This window comes from Theropithecus gelada, chromosome 12, assembly GCF_003255815.1.
Source record: "Theropithecus gelada isolate Dixy chromosome 12, Tgel_1.0, whole genome shotgun sequence".
Taxonomy (NCBI): domain Eukaryota; kingdom Metazoa; phylum Chordata; class Mammalia; order Primates; family Cercopithecidae; genus Theropithecus; species Theropithecus gelada.
Genome location: NC_037680.1, coordinates 34114385 through 34127269, shown reverse-complemented (window position 1 = coordinate 34127269; position 12885 = coordinate 34114385). Strand labels below are relative to the sequence as shown.

Genomic DNA, 12885 nt, shown 5'->3' with positions numbered 1-12885 from the left:
TGCGTATGCATCAATAACATAAAATCATCCACAAATACAGCATGCATGTATCTGTCTCCCCACTGGCCAGTGAAGAAAGCCTGTCTCCCTAATTGACTGAGGAATTCTGGAATGAGTCATGGTTTAAGAAAGCATTTGAAAGCCATTTAACCTTTCATTTAACCAGAGTTGTGCTTTCAACTGAGGTCCAGTTAAATGCTGTCTGTTTCCATGATTCTAGAGAAAGGCTTGTGGGTTTGGTCAGCATTATTGCTCAGATAAGCAGCTCTTCCTTTAGGAATAAAGCAGTGCTTATAGCAATCTGCCCTTTATGTAGTGATAAATTACTTTAAATGCTCTATCTCACACTGTTGGAAATTTGTGTTTGGAGACTAGTAAGAGCAGTGGTGGAGCTTGAGAGCTTTATTTGCTTCTTGTTAAGCCACTTAGAGGCTCACATTTAACATGTGAACCTGTTTTCCTGTGGACTTCAAACACTGGCCACGTTGGTTTAGTGCATTGGTCTACCATTTACCCAAAACTGTGTCTCTTTGAGGTTCATATATTAACCTAATAGCCTCAGAATGTTTCTGACATTTAGTCCCTTTTCTGCTCTCACCCCAGAAATAATCACAAAGGGCATTCTAGGGATTATTCTGAGTGTAATGCAGCAGTGACCCTGAATCCACAAGAGGGCACTTTGGATTGGGGTTGGTTTAAAATCCTTCAGCAGCCCCTTGTGAGAAAGGAAGTGGTTTGATTACATTGTTATCTTCTTCCTTTCAGGCCTGGCAGTCATGCATTCCCAGAGCACCAATCAGCTCGATGTGGGGAACAATCCCCGTGTGGGTACTAAGCGCTACATGGCCCCCGAAGTTCTAGATGAAACCATCCAGGTGGATTGTTTCGATTCTTACAAGAGGGTCGATATTTGGGCCTTTGGACTTGTTTTGTGGGAAGTAGCCAGGCGGATGGTGAGCAATGGTAGGTATCTAATCTAATATTGTCTTAATCCAAGCTCTCTTGATCCAGCTACCTTTAAAAGGACTGAAGGGACTATTGAAGTTCACATTGTTCTTTGAATCATACTTGTCAAGTTATAGGCATTCATATTTGATTTATGGCTGGTAGATGGAGTGTAATGACTTTTATGTTTGAAATACACCACAGTAAGTGATGGTTGAAACCAGTATTTCTGGAGAGACCAGCCATTCCTTGGTTTTTCTTTGGATTTGTTTCATATTTCTTTTCTTTTAAATTTTAAAAATCGATACATAATACTTGCATTTATGGAGTACATGTGATATTTTGATAAATGTATGTAATACGTAGTGCTCAAATCAGGGGATTTAGGCTGTACATCACCCTGAACATTTATCTTTGTGTTGGGAACATTCAAATAGTCTCTTCTAGCTATTTTGAAATATATAGTATATTATTGTCAACTATAGTCATGCTACTGTGCTGTTGAACATTAGAACCTATTTTTTCCATCCACCTCTATGTTTGTACCCATTAACCAATGTCTCTTCATCCCACTGCCATCCTCACCTGTATTCCCCAACCTTCTCAGCTTCTGGTAACTATCATTCTACTCTCTACTACCATGAGATCAACATTTTAGCTCCCATATGAGTGATAACTGGCTGTATTTGTCTTCCTGTATCTGACAGATTTCATTTAACATAATGACCTCCAGTTCCATCCATGCTGCTGCAAATGACAGACTTTCATTCTTTTTTGATGGCTGAATACTACTCTATTAATGTATATTTACCACATTTTCTTTATCCGTTCGTCCATTGATGGTCTCTTAGGTTGATTCCATATCTTGTATATTGTGAAGAGTGTTGCAATAAATATGGAAATGTAGATATCTCTTTGATATACTGATTTCCTTTGCTTTGGATAAATACCCAGTAGTGAGATTACAGGATTCTATGGTAGCTGTATTTTTAGTTTTTTGAGAAATCGCTATACTGTTTTCTATAATGACCCTATTCGTTTATATTCTCACCAACAGTGTATAAGAGTTCACTTTTCTCTGCATTCTCACCAGCATTTGTTATTTTTTTGTCTTTTTGATAGTAGTCATTCTAATTGGGGTAAGATGATATCTCATTGTAGTTTTGACTTGCATTTCTCTGATGATTAGTGATGTTTAGAATTTTTTCATGTACTAGGTGGTCATTTATATGACTTCTTTTGAGAGATGTCTGTTAATGCTCATATTTTAATGAAATTATTTTTTGTTGTTGTTGTTGAGTTGTTTGAGTTCCTTGTATATTCTAGATGTTAGCCTCCTGTCAGATGAATAGTTTGTAGATATTTTCTCCCATTCTACAGGTTGTCTTTTTGCTCTATTGATTGTTTCCTTTGTTGTATAGAAGCTTTTAAGTTTAATCTCATTTGTCTATTTTTGTTTTTGTTGCCTGTGCTTTAGAGGTCTTAGCCATAAAATCTTTGCCTATACCAATGTCATCAAGTGCTTCCCCTGTGCTTTCTTCTAGTATTTTTATAGTTCAGGGTCTTAAATTTAAGTCTTTAATTGGTTTTGAGTTGATTTTTTTTTCTCTTTTTTTTTTTTTTTTTGAGACAGAATCTTGCTCTGTCACCCAGACTGGAGTGCAATGGTACCATCTCGGCTCATTGCAACCTCTGCCTCTGGGGTTCAAGCCTCCTGAGTAGCTGGGATTACAGGTGTGTGCCACCACACGCAGCTAATTTTTTTATATTTTTAGTAGAGACAGGGTTTCAGCATGTTGGCCAGGCTAGTCTCGAACTCCAGACCTCGTGCTCTGCCCACCTTGACCTCCCAAAGTGCTGGGATTACAGGCATGAGCCACTACGCCCGGCCGAGTTGATTTCTTATGTGGTAGGAGATAGGAGTCTGATTTCATTCTTCTGCATATAGCTATCCAATTTTCCCAGCACCATTTATTGAAGAGGGTATCCTTTCCCCAAATTATGTTCTTGGTGCCTTTGTTGAAAAATATGTGGATTTATTTCTGGTTTCACTATTCTGTTCCGTTAGTCTATGTGTCTGTTTTTATACCAATACCATGCTGTTTTGACTACTATAGTTTGATGTAATATATTTTGAAGTCAGGTAGTGTGATGCTTCCAGCTTTGCTCTTTTTGCTCAGTATTGCTTTGGCTATTTGGAGTCTTTTGTGGATTCATACAAATTTTAGGATTGTTTTCTCTGTTTCTATGTAGAATGTCACTTGTATTTTGATAGAGTTTGCTTTGAATCTGTAGACTGCTTTGGGTAGTATGGTCATTTCAACAATATTCATTTTTCCAGTTCATGAGCATGGGATGTCTTTCCATTTGTTCGTATCCTCTTCAACTTTTTTCATCAGTAGTTTTTCTTGTAGAGGTTTTTTACCTCATTAGTTAAATTAATTCTTAGATTTTTTTTTTTTGGTAGCCATTGTAAATGGGATTGCCTTCTTGATTTCTTTTTCAGCCAGTTTGTTATTGGTATATAGAAACAGTACTGATTTTTGTATGTTGATTTTTGTAACCTGTAACTTTACTGAACTTATCAGTTCTAAGATATTTTGGTGAGTTTTAGTTCTTTCTAGATAAAAGATTATGTCATCTGCAAAGGGACAATTTGACTTTCCTTTTTCCATACTGAGTGCCTTTTATTTCTTTGTCTTGCTTGATTGCTCTGGCTAAGGCTTCTACTACTATTTTGAATAAGAATGGTGAAAGTAGGCATTTTTGTCTTGTTCCAGTTCTTAGAGAAAAGGCTTTCAGCTTTTCTCCATTCAGTATAAATGTATCTGTGAGTTTGCTGCATATGGCCCTTATTATGTTGAAGTTTGTATATTCCTTCTATACCTGCTTTGCTGAGAGTTTATATCATGAAGGGATGTTGAATAGATACAGAATTTTTCTGCATCTATTGAGATGATCATAAGGTTTTTGTCTTTGATTCTGTTGATGTGATATATCACATTAATTGATTTGCTTATGTTGAACCTTCCTTGCATCCCAAGGATAAATCCCACTTGATCATGATGTGTTATCTTTTTGATGTGTTGTTGGATTCAGTTTGCTTGTATTGTGTTTAAGATTTTTGCATCTATGTTCATTGGGGATATTGGCCTGTAGTTTTCTTTTTTTTGTTGTGGTGTCCTTGTCTGGTTTGGTATCAGGGTAATTCTGGACTCAAAATGAGTTAGGGACAATTCAATACTCTTCAATTTTTTTGGAATAGTTTGAGAAGAATTGCTGTTAGTTCTACTTAAGTTTGGAAGAGTTCAGCAGTAAAGTCATCCAATCCTGAGGTTTTCTTTATAGGGATACTTTTTATTACTGACTCGATCTTGTTACTTATGGTCTGTTCAGTTTTTAAATTTTCTTTTGGTTCCATCTTGGTAGATTATATCCATTTCCTCTAGGTTTTCCAATTTGTTTGTAATAATCTCTGATGATTTCTGTATTCCTGTGGTGTCGGTTATAATGTCTTCTTTTTTGTTTCCAATTTTATTTACTTGGGTCTTCTCTCCTTGTTTCTTGGTTAGTGTAGTTAACAGTTTATCAGTTTTGTTTACCTTTCCAACAAACTTCTTATTTCATTAATCCTTTGTATGATTATTACTTTTTGGTCTCTATTTTGTTTAGGTTTGCTATGACCTTTCTTACTCTATTAAATTTGGGTTTGGTTTGTTCTTGCTTTTCTAGTTCCTTGAGGCTCATCTTTAGTTTGGACTCTTTCAACTTTTCTGATGTAGGTGTTTATTGCTACAGACTTATCTGTTATCACTTCTTTTGTTGTATCCCATGGGCTTTGGTATGTTGTGTTTCTGTTTTTATTTGTTTCAAGAATTTTTTTAATTTCCTTCTTAATTTCTTCATTGACCCAGTGGTTGTTCGGGAACATGTTTTTAAATTTCCATGTGTTTGTACAGTTTCCAGAGTTTCTCTTGTTATTGATTTCTAGTTTTATTCCATTTGTTGAGACTTGTTTTGTGGCCTAACATATGGTCTATTCATGTGCTGATGAGAATAATGTGTATTCTGTAGCTGTTGGATAAAATGTTCTGTAAATGCCTGTTAGGTCCATTTGGTCTAAAGTACATTTTAAATCCAATGTTTCTTGGATTTTCTGTCTAGATGATCTGTTCAGTGCTAAGAGTAGGATGTTGAAATCCCCAACTATTATTGTGTTGGAGTCTGTCTCTTTAGGTTTAATAATACTTGCTTTGTATAAAAATGCTCCAGTGTTGGGTGCATATATATCTAGAATCATGATATTCTCTCTCCCTTTATCATTATACAGTTGACCTGGCACATCACAGGTGTGAACTGCATGATTTTTTCAACCACACGTGAACAACAACAAAAATACATTATTTGTGGGATGCAAAACTGAGTATATAGACAGCCTACTTTTTGTATCTGTGGGTTTCACAGGACCAACTGTGGTACTGAGTATGTATATATTTTGGTTTAGACTGGGGTCCTGGAACCAGTCCTCCATGTATACTGAGGGACCACAGTATAATGACCTTTTTTGGTCTCTTTTTACAGTTTTTGGCTTAATGTCTGTTTCATCTGATACAAGTATAGCTACTTCTGCTTGCTTTTGGTTTTCATTTGCATGGAATATCTTTTTTTATCCCTTCACTTTCAGTCTATATGTGCCTTTACAGGTGAGGTGGGTTTCTTGTAGACATCATGTAGTTGGGTCTTGTTTTTAATCTGTTTAACCAGTCTATATTTTTTAATTGGGGGGATTTAATCTGTTTACATTCAAAATTATTATTTATAGGTGACTATTGGGGGGATTTAATCTGTTTACATTCAAAATTATTATTTATAGGTGAGAACTTATTTCTGCCTTTTTATTAATTGTGTTCTGGTTGTTTTGTATATCCTTCATTTCTTCGCCTTTTACTGTTTGTTTTTTTGTGTGTGTGGTTTGTGTATTTTCTCCTTAAATTAGAATTTTTTCTCTTTCTTATTTTTGTGTCTGCTTTACCAGTGTTTTATGCTTTCATGTCTTTTTGTGATGGCATATATCACCCAGATATAGTATTTCCTTATGTGTTTCTTGTAGGGCCAGTCTAGTGATGATAAATTCCCTCAGTTTTTGCTTATCTGGGAAATAACTTATTTTTCCTTCATTTAGAAAGGATAGCTTTGTGTTGAGTGTTGAGTGTAGTATTCTTGGCTGACAGTTTTGTTTTTTCTTTCTACATTTGAATATGTCATCCCATTCTCTCTTGGCCCGTGAGATTTCCGCTGAGAAATCCACTGTTAGTCTGATGGAAGTCTTTCATATATGACTTGATGCTTTTCTCTTGCTGTTTTTAGAATTTTCTCTTTGTCATTGACTTTAAAAGTTTGACTATAATGTGCCTTGGACAATACCATTTTGGACTGAATCTTTCTGGGGATCTTTGAGCTTCCTCTATGTGAATGTCTATATATCTCTTGAAAGATGTAGGAAGTTTCAGCTTTTTTTGGGGGGTAGGGATAAGTTTGCTATGCCTTTGCCCATTTATTTGCCTCCTGGAAAACCCAAAATTTGAATATCTGGTTTTATAATGATGTCCCATATATCATGTAGGCTTTGTTCATTCCTTTTTGGTCGAGTGTGTGTTTGACTGGTTATTTCAAAAGACATGTTTTCAAGTTCAGAAATCTTTCTTCTGCTTGATTTAGTCTCTGGATTGCATTTTTAAATTTCCATTCAGGTTGCTGTGAATGCCATTAATTCATTCTTTTTTACAGGTGAGTAGTATTCTATTATATATATATATATATATCTCATTATGTATATATATCTCAAATATATATATACACACACGTATATAGATATATATCTATTATATGTGTAGGTAGATAGACAGATATCTCACAATTTCTTATCCACTTGTTGATTCATGGGCATTTGGGCTAGGTCCATATTTTTGCAATTGCAAATTGTGCTGCTATAAATGTGTGTGCAAGTATCTTCTTCGTATAGTGACTTCTTTTCCTCTGGGTAATCAGTAGTGGAATTGCTGAATCAAATTGTAGTTCTACTTTTAGTTCTTTAAGGAATCTCCACAGTGTTTTCCATAGTGGTTGTACTAGTTTATATTCCCACAAGCAGTGTAGAAGTGTTTCCTTTGCACAGCATCCACGCCAAAATCTGTTATTTTTTGATTTTTTGATTATGGCCATTCTTGCGTGGTAAGTTGGTATCACATTGCGGTTTTGATTTGCATTTCCCTGATCATTAGAGATGTTGAGTATTTTTAAAATATGTTTGTTGACCATTTGTATATCTTCTTTTGAGAATTGTCTATTCATGCCCTTAGCCTACTTTTTGATGAAATGGTTTGGGTTTTTTTTCTTGCTAATTTGTTTGAGCTCCTTGTAGATTCTGAATAATAGTCCTTTGACGGATGTATACATTGTGAAGATTTTCTCCCACTCTGGGGGTTGTCTGTTTACCCTGCTGACTGTTCCTTTTGCTGTGCAGAAGCTATTTAGTTTAATTAAGTCCCACCTATTTATCTTCATTTTTATTGCATTTGCTTTTGGGTTCTTGGTCATGAAGTCTTTTTCTGAGCCAGTGTCTAAAGGGTTTTTCCAATGTTATCTTCTAGAATTTTTATGTTTCAGATCTTAAAGTCCTTGATCGATCTTAACTTTATTTTTATATAAGGTGAAGGATGAGGATCCAGTTTCATTCTCCTACATGTGGCTTGCCAGTTATCCCAGCACCATTTGTTGAATAGGACATCCTTCCCCACTTTATGTTTTTGTTTGCTGTGTCAAAGATCAGTTGGCTGTAAGTATTTGGGTTTATTTCTGGGTTCTCTATTCTGTTCCATTGGTCTATGTGCCTATTTTTATACCAGTACCATGCTGTTTTGGTGACTATGGCCGTATAGTATAGTTTGAAGTCAGGTAATATATTATTTCCAGATTTGTTCCTTTTGCTTAGTCTTGCTTTGGCTATGTCAGCTTTTTTTTGGTTCCATATACATTTTAGGATTGCTTGTTCTAGTTTTGTGAGAAATGACAGTGGTATTTTTATGGGAATTTCATTGAATTTGTAGATTGCTTTTGGCATTATGGTGACTTTCACAATAATTAATTCTACCTATCCATGAGCATGGGATATGTTTCCATTCGTTAATGTCATCTATGATTTCTTTCAGCAGTGTCTTGTAGTTCCTTGTAGAGGTCTTCCCCTTCCTTTGTTAGGTATATTCCTAAGGTATGGTATGGTATGGTATGGTATGGTATGGTATGGTATGGTATGGTATGGTATGGTATGGTATGGTATGGTATTGTATTGTATTGTATTGTATTGTATTGTATTGTATTGTATTGTATTGTATTGTTTGCAGCTACTGTAAAAGGGATTGAGTTCTTGATTTGATTCTCAGCTTGGTTGCTGTTGGTGTATAGCAGAACAATTGATCTGTGTACATTAATTTTGCACCCAGAAACTTTAGTAAGTTCTTTTATCAGTTATAGGAGCTTTTTGGAGGAGTCTTCAGGATTTTCTAGGTATACAGTTATATCATCAGCAAACAGTGACAGTTAGACTTCCTCTTTACGGATTTGCATGCCCTTTATTTCTTTGTCTTGTCTGATTGCTCTGGCTAGGACTTCCAGTATTATGTTGAATAGAAGTGGTGAGAGTGGACATCCTTATCTTGTTACAATTCTCAGAGGGAATGCTTTCAAATTTTTCCCTGTTCAGTATTGGCTGTAGGTTTGTCATAGATGACTTTTATTACATTGAGGTATGTCCCTTGTATGCCAGTTTTGTTGAGGGTTTTAATCATAAAGGGATGCTGGATTTTGTCAAATGCTTTTTCTGCATCTATTGAGATGATCATGTGATTTTTGTTTTTATTTCTGTTTATGTGGTGTATCACATTTATTGACTTGCATATGTTAAACCATCCCTGCATCCCTGGTATGAAACCCACTTGATCATGGTAGATTATTTTTTGATATGGTGTGGGACTTGGTTTGCTAGTGTTTTGTTAAGGATGTTTGCATCTATGTTCATCAGGGATATTGGTCTGTACTTTTCTTTTTTTGTTATGTTCTTTCTTGGTTTTGGTATTAGGGTGATACTGGTTTTATAGAATGATTTAGGGAAGATTCTTTCTTTCTCTATCTTGCAGAATAGTGTCAGTAAGATTGGTACCAATTCTTTGGATGTCTGATAGAATTCAGCTGTGAATTCATCTGGTCCTGGACTTCTTTTTCATTGGTAATTTTTTAATTACCATTTCAATCTTTCTGCTTGTTATTGGTTTGTTCAGGGTTTCTAATTCTTCCTGGTTTAAGCTAGGAGGATTGTATATTTCCAGGAATTTATCTGTCTCCTCTAGGTTTTCTAGTTTATGCGCTTAAAGGTATTCTTAAGATCATTCGTAGTAGCCTTGAATGATCTTTTGTATTTCTGTGGTGTTGGTTGTAATATTTCCCATTTCATTTCTAATTGAGCTTATTTGGATCTTCTCTCTTCTTTTCTTGGTTAATCTTGCTAATGGTGTATCAATTTTATTTATCTTTTCAGAGAACCAGCTTTTTGTTTAATTTATCTTTTGTATTTTTTGTTTCAATTTCATTTAGTTCTGCTCTGATCTTGGTTATTTCTTCTGCTGCGTTTGAGTTTGGTTTGTTCTTGTTTTTCTAGTTCCTTGAGGTGAGGCCTTAGATTGCCTGTTTGTGCTTTTTCAGATGTTTTGATTTATGCATTTAAGGCTATGAACTTTCCTCTTAGCACTGCCTTTGCTCTATTCCAGAGGTTTTGTTAGGTTGTGTCACTATTATCATTCAGTTCAAAGAAATGTTTAATTTCCATCTTGATTTCATTGTTGACCCAGTGATCATTCAGGAGCAGGCAATTTAATTTCCATCTATTTGCATGGTTTTGAAGGTTCCTTCTGGAGTTGAATTTCCAATTTTATTTCACTGTGGTCTGAGAGAATACTTGATGTAATTTCAGTTTTCTTAAGTTTATTGAGACTTGTTTTGTGGCCTATCATATGGTCTATCTTGGAGAAAGTTCCCTGCGTTGATGAATAGAATGGATATTCTGTAGTTGTTGGGTAGAATGTTCTGTAAATACGTTAAGTCCATTTGTTCTACGGTATAGTTTAAATCCATTGTTTCTTTCTTATCTTTCTGTCTTGACCTGTCTAGTGCTATCAATGGAGTATTGAAGTCCCCCACTATTATTGTGTTGCTGTCTGTCTCATTTCTTAGGTCTAGTAATAATTGTTTTATAAATCTGCTAGCTCCAGTGTTAGGTGCATATATGTTTAGGATTGTGATATTTTCCTGCTGGACAAGGCTTTTATTTTGAGATGGAGTCTTGCTCTGTCACCTAGGTTGGAGTGCGGTGGTGTGATCTTGGCCCACTGCAACCTCCACCTCCCAGGTTCAAGCGATTCTCCTGCCTCAGCCTCCTGAGTAGCTGGGATTACAGGCACCCACCACCACGCCTGGCTAATTTTTGTATTTTTAGGAGAGACGGGGTTTCACCATTTTGACCAGGCCAGTGTCAAACTCCTGACCTCGTGATCTGCCCATCTTCGCCCCCCAAAGTGTTAGGATTACAGGCGTGAGCCACCACGCCCGGCTGACAAGGCCTTTTATCATTATTTAGTGTTCCTCTTGTCTTTTTAAAATGCTGTTGCTTTAAAGTTTGTTTTGTCTGATATAAGAATAGCTACCCTTGCTCGCTATTGGTATCCATTTGCATGGAATATCTTTTTGACCCCTTTAAGTTTATTTGAGTCCTTATGTGTTAGGTGAGTCTCTTGAAGGCAGCAGATAGTTACTTGGTGAATTCTTACCTATTCTGCAATTCTGTATCTTTTCAGTGGAGCATTTAGGCCATTTACATTCAGTATTAGTATTGAGATATGAGGTGCTATTCCTATTCATCATGCTATTTGTTGCCTGAATACCTTGGTTTCTTAAAAATGTATTTATTGTATTTTTTTTATAGGTCCTGTGAGATTCGTGTTTTAAAGAGGTTCCGTTTTGCTGTGTTTCCAGGATTTGTTTCATGATTTAGAGCTCCTTTTAGCAGTTGTTGTTAGTGCTGACTTGGTAGTGGTGAATTCTGTCAGCATTTGTTTATCTGAAAAAGACCGAATTTTCCTTCATTTATCAGTCTTAGTTTCAGGGCATACAAAATTATTGGCTCATAATTGTTTTGTTTAAGGAGGCTGAAGACAGGGCCCCAATCCCTTCTAGCTTGTGGGGTCTCTGCTGAGAAATCTGCTGTTAATCTGATAGGTCTTGTATCATTTTTTGGATTTTCTTAAGTTGAACTTCACCTTTCTCTGGTGCCTCCTTGATTAGCTTAATAATAGACCTGAATTCTTTTTCTGGCAATTCAGGGATTTCTTCTTGGTTTGGATCCAGTGCTGGTGAGCTAGTGTGATTTTTGGGGGTTGTTAAAGAACCTTGTTTTGTCATATTACTAGAATTGTTTTGCTGATTCTTTCTCATTTGGATAGGCTGTATCAGAGGGAAGGTTTAGGACTCAAGGCTGCTGTTCAGATTCTTTCGTCCCACAGGGTGCTGCTTTTATGTAGTACTCTTCCCCTTTTCCTCGGGATGTGGCTTTCTGAGAGCCGAACTGTAGTGATTATTTCTCTTCTGGATCTAGCCACCCACACACGGCTACCAGTATCCAGGGTGGTATTGGGGGGTGTCTTCACAGAGTCCTGTGATGTGAACTGTCTTCAGGTCTCTCAACCATGGATACCGGCACCTGCTGTGGTGGATGTGGCAGGGGAGTGAAGTCGACTCTGTGAGGGTCTTTAATTGTAGTTGTTTGATGTGCTAGTTTTGTGCAGGTTGGCCTCCTGCCAGGAGGTGGCGCTTTCAAGAGAGTATTAGCTATGGTAGTATAGGGGAGGATCAGGTGGTGGGCAGGGCCATAGAACTCCCGAGAGAATATGACCTTTATCTTCAGCTACCAGGATGAGTAGAGAAAGACCATCAGCTAGGGTCAGGGTTAGGCGTGTCTGAACTCAGACTTTCCTTGGGTGGTGCTTGCTGTGGCTGCTGTGGGGAATGGGGTTGTGGTTCCCATGTCAGTGGAGTTATGTTCCCAGTATTATGGCTGCCTCTGCTGTGTCATGCAGGTTGTCAGGGAAGTAGGGGAAAGCCAGCAGTTATAGGCCTCACCCAGCTCCCACGCAACCCAAAAGGCATGTCTCACTCCCACCATGCTCCCCACCCCCTCAACAGCACCAAGTTTGTTTCCAGGCAGTGGGCCAGCAGGGCTGAGAACTTGCTTCAGGCTACCAGCTTCCCGGCTGAGGAAGCAAGCAGGGCTTGCATGCCTTCCCACCTGTCAAGTCTTGACACCAGATTCATGTCCTCCCCTGAGTTTGGGCAAGGAAACTACATTCGGTTGGAATTTTTACAGAGTTCAGCTGGAGGTTTCCTTCTCCCTGTGGTCTTTTCCCAGTTCCTCCGGCAGCCGTTCCCAAGGACCACTGTAAGGCAAGTCAGAAATGGCTCCCCCAGGGACCGAGAGCCCATAGGGCATTTCCCGCTACTTCCCGTGCCCCTGTATTTCATTCAGCTCTCTAAATTGTTTCAACTCCAGGTAAGGTCAAATCCTTCTTCCATAATCTGGATCTTCAGATTCCCCAGTGAGAGTGTGTGTTTGGGGGTGGACAGTCAGTCCTCCTTTCCCACTTTCATAGTTTGGGCCCTCAGAGTATTTGGGCTGTCTCCCAGGTCCTGCAAGAGCAATCCCCTTCCTTCAAAGGGTCCGTTGATTCTTTCAGATTTCCTGGTATATTCCTGGAGTAGTTATTGGAGCAAAGGTTTACGGTCCGAGTCTCCATACGTTGTTCTGTCCGTCTGAGTGGGAGCTGCAATTTAGTCATGCCT

General features: G+C 37.6%; 1 protein-coding gene across 7 annotated transcripts in view; it reads left to right on the top strand.

The window, feature by feature from the left end:
* ACVR1 (activin A receptor type 1) overlaps nucleotides 1-12885 on the top strand; it is a 140979-nt gene that overhangs the window by 114056 nt on the left and 14038 nt on the right. For all 7 annotated transcript variants that reach the window (XM_025405320.1, XM_025405326.1, XM_025405323.1 and 4 more), the window contains one exon: nucleotides 766-963. In XM_025405320.1, coding sequence (XP_025261105.1) covers nucleotides 766-963 — 198 coding nt within the window. The remainder of the gene's footprint in view (nucleotides 1-765; nucleotides 964-12885) is intronic.